General features: G+C 45.9%; 1 protein-coding gene across 2 annotated transcripts; it reads right to left on the bottom strand.

Annotated features, from left to right (window-relative positions):
- Window positions 1-254: 254 nt before the first annotated feature.
- SOCS4 (suppressor of cytokine signaling 4) lies at window positions 255-8485 on the bottom strand. Of its 2 annotated transcripts, XM_072930576.1 has the most exons (3): window positions 8338-8485; window positions 4424-4526; window positions 255-2084 (listed from the first exon to the last, which is right to left on the bottom strand). In XM_072930576.1, the coding sequence occupies exon 3, from the start codon at window positions 1981-1983 to the stop codon at window positions 673-675; it is 1311 nt and encodes a 436-aa protein (XP_072786677.1). In that variant the 5' UTR covers window positions 1984-2084; window positions 4424-4526; window positions 8338-8485; the 3' UTR covers window positions 255-672. The 2 variants fall into 2 exon arrangements, with proteins under 2 accessions (XP_072786677.1, XP_030131104.3); XM_030275244.4 differs by lacking the exon at window positions 4424-4526.
- Window positions 8486-8490: the final 5 nt, after the last annotated feature.

Here is an 8490-nt window from a genome sequence, read left to right on the forward strand (position 1 = left end):
CTCTGACGATGATGAGTCTTCCTCCTCTCCAACCAAAACCTTTTCAGGACCAGTTTATACATGTTTGTTCCTGCACTGAGTGTTGTCCTTAACTTGAATTGTTTTTCCTCTCCCTGGTATTTAGTCCCCTGATATATTTATAGAAAGATCATATCCTCTTTCAAACTTCATTTTGCTTGGAATAGTAATGTTAGAAATAGACTGACAAATTTACTGCAGTGGATAGGGACAGACAGACACACACACACAGAGGCTAGAGCACTCATTTTAAAAGAAATGCAGAAAATACAGATGAGTCAATCTTTAGTTAACAGTGCATTATTTCAATCATGTCAGCAACACGTGTCAACTACAATAGAAAAGACAGGTCAAGTTCAAAACTGATTTTCAGGGGATTTTAGATCTAACGACTATCCATCTATAGAAATACCAGAAAATTCCATAAAACTCTAGCCTAGGGACAGTACCAAAAGCCCACAATGAATATAATTTCTAAAAAAGAGAGCTGTGAAGACTCAAAAGTACATTTAAACAGAGACCAATTTGGATGGTAAATAATATACAGGAGAAGAAAAAATAATCAAGTCGCTATTAAAAAAAAAAACCTAGAAGGAAAAGAGATTGAACATACTATTGTCTGTTTGGAGAAAATTTGTTTCACAAAAATATTTCCTAGCTTTGCTGCTCTGGTACATCAATCCTGAGCACTCTAACTTTTGACTTATAATGATATTCCTTCAGATACAGCTTCACCGAGGGAGGAATGGGAAGTGCATCGATACCATCGTAAGTTGTACAGTTGCAAATGACCGTTCTACATATATGCTGGAGAGAGAAGGGAAAGGTCCTGTTCAGGGGAGTGGATAAAAGTGGTTCAAAGAACATACAGGAACTTGGATCTTTGTAGTGTTCTAGGAGTCCCGTGATGTCAGGAGAATGGAAGACACAGGGATCATGGGCATCAAAGCTGAAGTTGTGATTCCACTGCTCTATCCGGGCGTGGAGGGAGCGGCTGTAGCGCCTGAAGCTCACGGAAAACAAATAGTCCTCCTGGGCAGAGTCTCGCAACAGAAACGTTCCCTCTGGCTTCCCTTCCAGCAGCGCCTCAGCCGCGTATTTATCCATGACTCCCCAGTAGCAGGGATTGTTGTTGATCTGGAGGAGGTCTGGCACTAGGCAGTGGACATAATCAATCTGGGTGTGGTATTTCGGGGGCGTTTCCATCCGCAGCAGCTCGTCATCCGTTTCCCACTTGGGCTTGTTTCGTTTTCGAGAACTTGTGCACAGAGTTATGACTTCATCGTCGGAGTCCATGTCGCTCTCGTCTCTACTGCTCCTTGCCACCTTACCTGTCACCAGCTCAGGCCTCGGGTCACCCCGAGAGGAACTGCTGTCAGTGAAGTCACAGGACTGGGAGGGAGAGTCCATCCCCCCATTGGCAATCTCCTCGTCTCGCAGCTGATCCTCCCTTTCCTCGTGCTGGGATAAATCAGCAATTATCCATTCTTCTGCCTTTGGACTTATAGGGGCTGTGTGCCTTTTGATCAAGTGCCAGCGGAAAGCCAGCTCTGAGCGTGGAGGGAAAGGACACTTATCCAGCATCAGCTCACTGATATGGATCTTCCTTTTGGATGGCAGTCCGGAGGCGTGCCGGCTGCTGCAGTTCTTTATGGGAAAGCACTGACCCACAGCATCCTGCAGCTTCTGTTTGAGAGACCGGCCCAAAAACCTGTGGCCACAGGAGCGGTCTAGATCCAGCTCGATGGACGAGCAGCTGTACTTCCTCTCTTGGCTCCTTAAATTAGAACCCGACCTTCCTGCAGCACCTGCTGTTTCGGCATCAGGACAATGCTCGCTTTTTTTGGACCAGGAGAGTTTCTTCCCACTCCAGACATACCCATCCTTTCTGTCTGCACTCCTGCTCCGGCTGCTTTTGGGTCTCACGTCTGCATTTTTCGCACTGCTGTCCTTGTTTTCTGCCATTGTGACAGCTTTGCTTCACAAGTTGCCAGGATGTGCACACTGTGTTTCTTGTGGGGTTTTTCTACATAAGGAAGCTTCCTCGAGGCACTTCCTGGAAATATCTAAGGAAAAAGAAAATACAGCTCAGTTAACTGCTAGGCACACACAGAGTGCAACAGCAGCGCTGGTGGATACAGGACAACAGTGACAATTAATTGCTGACCATGCAAAAATCGTGTGATTGAGGAGAATTCAGTTCTACACCCCACAAATACCAGCCTGATCCCAGAAAAAGCTCTCTTAACCCTTCTTTGGGAAAAGCATCCTCCAGAAAAAAAAAACCAACATATTTGTTGAGTTTTCATTCTGATTATGCAGCAGAGCAGAACGTTTTAGGCGTTGGCAACCCCATTGTGCCAGGGCCTGTTTCAAAAGGAAACCCTTCCTGAGGCAGGTGATACTGCTTTAGCTCTTTATGGAGCAAATTCTGCATCTCTTCCAAATAACCTTTCAAGAAGGAACAAACCAGAACAGAAACAAGTAGGTCAGAGTACAAAGAACTACTGTACCTAGATGATATGCCTGTTCTCTACTAATCCACAGGATGGGATGCCAGAGATCTTTTTCTTAACTGACACTTTTGGGTCACTTTCAGGATAAAAAAAAAAATCCAAAAAAACAACAAACCTAAATTTTATCAGTCACAGATTCTGTCACTTTCTGAAAGCTATTTTCCTCTGCCTTTTCAAAGGAAGGGAGCTAGGAAATACTGAGGCCCTAAGGGATTGAAATATCTGGGGCTTTACATACTGAAAAGGATTAAAAACAATCCAGCCCCTTTCTAAAAGCAATTTTAAAAGGCCGTGAAAGATGGAACTGCTTATTACTCATTAGAGAAGGAAGTTTACATTATTAAAATCAGTGTTGCTTTGAGACCTACGGTTGCTGATTTCATTTTCTTTTGTTTCCAAAGTTATATTGAATTCTCAAATAGATAAGAGGCTTCCTTTTGACTGCTGCACTTTGAAAAAAAAGATGAAAAATCCTCTTTTGATTATTCAGTGGAAAGTGGAGCAGGATTTTTTTCAAGATACATAGATAGCAATATGGTATGGATGCTATACCCCCGAGGCATGGCAGGATGTAGAAATATTTCCCATCACTTATCAAAATCAGTATATTCTATGATTCTGTGATGCTTCTACACCAAACCATGCACAGCTCCTCTGTAGCACTGGGTTTTTTGGGTTTTTTTTCAGCTGTGTTTTTTTTCTGTGTTTTGGGGTTTTGGACTTTTTTTACAACTAATTGACATGGTAAATACTAAGCAGAAAAAGAAAAGGGCATCCACTTCCTCTCTCCATTCAATCCATTCTCATCATCAGGATTAGCCAGCATGACACAACCTCTCTGCAGTCCCCTGGGGCTGCACTGCCTGAGATCGAGCCTCTGCTTTCAGTAAAAGAACAAGACAGCCTTGCCAAAAGGCTCACATGCAATCTGTGGGCCAAATGCATCCCAGATGGAACTTTCACCCAGGAATTTTTCACATTGCATTCCTTATTTAAAACCCACAGACCTGGGAGCTGTGGAGGAAAGGAAAAGGCAGGGGAAGGGAGGAGATGCAGAAATGTAGAATGAAGGTAAAATAAATTCAATATTGGAAATATGCTGGGAAGAAAAATGGCATCAGAGCCAAGAAGAATCACAGGAAAGGGTCCATAGTTCAGTAATTACAAATCAAAGATTAAACTAAAGATTAATTTTTCTTCTCTCAGGGTTTTGCAAATTGCTTTTCGGTGAAAGCATGGCAAGACACAATAAAGATGGAAAAAGGAAACATGTGCATATGAGATGCAAAACATCTTTATTTAGACCAGAATTCATTGATTGCTTTTGGAACCTTGGTATTTTTCATCCAGCAATACCTAGAGTGAAGCACTGAATTTTCTCCACAATTCAAAAAAAAGAAGGGAAAAAAGCAATCTAATTTACCCTGGTGATAGCCTGAAGTCATTGAAGACAAAAAATTTTTAGATTAATCCTGTAGTAAAATACGTTAATTGTCTATATATGGGATTTTTAATTGGACAGAGAGATATCACTGAGGTTGCTAAGTCAAGTACTTAAAAATTAGGATATGACAGTTTGTAATTGCTTTTGAAGCCTTCAATTATCTCATTCTGCTCACCCAGCCCATATAAGGAATAAGAACATGCAGATTTTGGGCTTTTAATTAAAAACTGCAAAACATACAAAGCCCAGAAGTGCCTGTTATCTCCTAACTTCATCCTTCCAACAGAAAGAAGCTTGGGTTTTATGGAATTTCTGGGCTGCTGTTGTGTTGAGCTGTAAAGCCACCTTCTCCTTTGTACCTTTCTCCTGTCGTGAATCATTAGTGGTACCTGAACCCTGAAAGAGAAGCTGGGGAAGCAGCACGTGATGCTGCAAAGCCACGCACCATTAGCCAGAGCTGCTTCTCTGGGGTTTGAAGGGCTGCTGGAGCCCAGGCGCCGCTTCTGCCACGTCAGAGCAGGAATTGCTAATCAGACAGAACCCTAGAGCTGTGAAAAGAGCAGGGAACAAATGAATAAAAAAGGGATGCCATCCTACTAAAGGCAGGTTTGAACCTGACCGTGTGTTAGAAAGGTCTGTGTGCTTTGGGAGAGCTGCCTCCCAAATCCCACTGTTTGGCATTACAGCCAGGGATCACACCTTCACACCTTTCTGGATCAGTGATTCACAGCCCCACCAATAAAATGAGGAGCAAAAATAATTAAAGTGTCAGGAAGAAAAAGGCATAAAGGGCAGGGAAGGCACTCAGTGCTCTATTACCACTTGGGGCCATCCATCTAAAGCAGCTCTTCCTTTCACTGCAGCGTGCAAGGGAAATGCCACATACTTCCATTAACACTGGAGAGCCGCTGGAAGAGCAGGACAGGAGGGCAAGCACAAAAGAGAGGGAACACAGAGTGTACTTTTCCCTAGAGGGGAAGGTTAAATGGAGGAGTCCAGCACTGTGCAGCTCACACACATCAGGTCTGAGCTCTTTTTGGGAGAAATAATGAGTGTTCGGCCTGCAAAAGCCTCATCCTGCACGGGGACACCTCAGGCATCTCCGATGATGGCAGATTTGACAAAAGCCTTATGCTGGAAACCCTTTCCCCTAAGGAAATAGCAAAGATAAAGACACATGGGGGGATGAGCAGAGTTCACTCAGGGCCACAGGACCTGGCTGGTAGTCCAAGGTTACCCAACATTGTCATAGCTACAGTCCCTGAGGACAGGCAGAGTGCTGGGTGGCTTTTGCTGTTGGTTTTGTGCTCCCTCCTTCAGAGGTTCCTCTCTCTTGGCTGCAGACAAAGCGCTTTTGCTTTCACGAGCTGATGCCCCTACCCTGAGACTTCAAGCCCAGACTAAAAACAATATCCAGCTGCTGTTTGGAGGAATAACAATATTCCCTCCTAGCCAGGGATAGGCTGCAACTCACAGCTGTGATAAGACAGCAACAGCTTCACCATATGTCTAATCAATAACGCCAATACCATACATGTAGACAGCCTTTTTTTTTTTTTTCATTTATTCAATAACTACTTGAACACTGAACTGCTTTAAGCAGATACTTCTGTCCTGAGCTGCTGGATCTTTGCCTCTAGCCCAACAGTCCTCTTCATCAAGCTGCTTCCCTTTCTGTATAAAGAAGGAGCAGATGGTGGGGGGTCTCCAGCCCGACCTCCCACTTGGAGTGGGATTGCTGCCAGTGTGGGCTCAGGGGAGCCATGCATGGCTTGGCCACGTCCTGAAAAGCTCCCAGGATGAAGGTTCCACCACCTCTCTGGTGCTGCTGCACAACCCTCCTAGTGCAGGAAGTACTTGGAAAAGTTTTCTGCCCAAGCACACGAAGTGTTGCTCTATTGCTCCTCTAATTAAACAACAAAAGAAGGCTCACAAAGAACAATGAATCAATTTTGGAATTGTTATGGAAGTTGATTTTGTAGAGCTGATAAAACCTTGAGAGAGAAGAGCAAGCTGCAATAAACTGAAATACTTTTTGTTTCATAACTTATATAAAAGTTATTTTAAAACAAAATTTCACCGGTCACAAGCTGCTTTCATTAATTTCACCCAATTAGATTCTGGCCACAAGACCACATTTTAAAACCTGACCTTCCCAACCTACTAAAGAGAACAAGAAATCTCTATTCCTTTGTCTTAAATTATTTTCCTTCAGTTCTGCCTTTACTTTGATTTATGATACCATCTAAAAATACCTAAGCTTGACTCCAGAGGCCTTTACAGTAAATTAAAGCAATTATCACACATACACACAAAAGAAAAAGACTTTCTAAAGGTACCATTGGCAACCTAAATATGTCTTCCTTGGAAATAACCCTTGATTTATCCCAGGAACTGTAAGAGGAGGGGGCCATGCCCAGCTAACCCCAACATGGGGGATATTTTATTTACTCCCGGGAGGAGGAACTGAGCTGGCAGCAGGTGCCAGAGGTGAGGTCTGCTCGTATCTCCTGCCTTAATGAAGCTCTGCTCATGTGTGGCAGGAGGGATGCGAGGCAGCGCTTGGCAAACCGCAGCACTAAATCAGTGAAAGCTTTATGGTCCATGACCAACACTCCGTGCTCCACCCAGAAACCGAGGGGAGCAGCAATTCCCGGGCTCACACCTAATAATCAACACAGCAGCAGCCCGAGTTCCCAACCCGATTTAAAGTCCAACTTTGCATTTGCTGCTCTGTCACTTCGGACACGACAAAGCTGCAGCACCTGCAGTCACCTGGACAAGTGACCACCCCTGAAAAACCTCCCCTGACACCCCCTGAAAAACCTCCCCCAGGTTTTCCTGTGCTGTTCCAAGAGTTATCCCAGCAGGCAGCACCTCCAGACAAGGAAATTAGTTGTTACATAGAAGCCAATGTAAAATGGCTTTTATACTGCAAAATGCTTTAGAAACACAGTTTCTAGCAGAGATTCCGAAAACTAAAGTGGTTAAGAAAAATAAACACATTTGACAGGCATTTGTCTCCATCCCAGGCAGCGGCTTGCAGCAGGAATAGCTTGGTCTTCCCACTCATCTGATAAGCAGTTCAGCTCCGAATCATTTCTCTTGAACACATTATCCTCGCCAGAAATCATGATTTACTGAAATATGTAGGATACACCCATGGAAAACATGTCTCTACACAGCTTCCACGAGGTTTAATAATGAAATCTGGCCATATTTCTATAATTTTTTTACAGAAGTGTGCCTGCTTTGTAATGCTGTCACTTATTCATTCATGAAACTACCAGCAATGTGAGTGTTAGAGAGAAACACATTTCCAATATAAATAAATCACTCTGTTCACCCCAACAACCAATAATCCTGCTGCAGAGCAAAACTGAAGATAAAAGGGCTTTGCCTGGAAGCAATTTTTTCTTAGAAACAGGAATAAACTAGGCCAGATCATTAAGGCTACATAAAGGGAAAACAGATAATGCTGTTTTCCCCTCTTTATTTCAGGTATGCTCAATTTTAGGTTGCTTTTTTTTTTTTTGTTAATCCTTCAAGCGATCAGCAAGGATGCTTTCTTCCTATTTTTCAGCAACCCACCCCACCCCCCCCCAAAAAAAAAAAAACAAAACAAACAAACAAAAAACTGAACGATTTTTGCAGTGCAATCACTACCTGCCTGACTACCACTGCTGTCAACTCCACCTCGCACACGCACATCAGGATGGCTGGAATTCCAGAGTAATTCCATAACGCCCATAAGGATCTCCCAAGGGACAGGTCCTGCGGCTGGGCTGGACACCCGCTGTTATGGGGGTGCTGCCCAAGGGGGATGAAGGGCACAGCCCCTCATTTGGGTTTTCCCTGCCGCTCCTGTGCCCCTGGAGGAGCTGCCATTAAATCAGTATACAGAAGGATAAACTGGGAATATCGATGTCCTGTTTGTGTTCGGGTACATACGTCGGGCACGGGGTTTTTCAGAGAAGTAAAAGGAACTCCACGGAGACAGAGCGAAGACCCTGGACTGAATCCGCCCGGTGCCAGGAGAGCCTGACTGAACCCCTCGCTGCCAGGAGAGCCTGAGCCCGCCGGGCACTGACAGCGGCCAGACCCGGGGACAGCAGACCCCGGACCGGGTCTGCCCCGGTGACACGGCCGCGTTACCCCGGTGACAGCAGAGCCCGGCCCGGCGGACAGCGCTGACCCCGCTCCGAGCCCCGCGGTGACAGAGGGCGAACCCCAGGCCAGCCCCACCGGTGACAGGAGAGCCGGTGCGAGCCCCGCGGTGGCTGACAGCCCCCGAGCCCCGCGGTGAAGCAACCCCGGCTTCCCCGCACCGCCGCTCCCGCCGCCCCGGCCCCAACTCACGGTGGTGCTGCCCGGTGGTGCTGCCCGGTGGTGCTGCCCGGAGCTCTCCCCGGCGGGGCACCGGCGGGCTCGGCGCTGCCAGCCGCGGCCCCTCAGCCGCCCGCCGCCGCCATCCCCGCTGCCGGGGCCGCCCCGGCCCGCCCCGGCCCCGCC

The sequence above is a fragment of the Taeniopygia guttata genome, chromosome 5 (genome assembly GCF_048771995.1).
Source record: "Taeniopygia guttata chromosome 5, bTaeGut7.mat, whole genome shotgun sequence".
In the NCBI taxonomy this organism is placed as follows: domain Eukaryota; kingdom Metazoa; phylum Chordata; class Aves; order Passeriformes; family Estrildidae; genus Taeniopygia; species Taeniopygia guttata.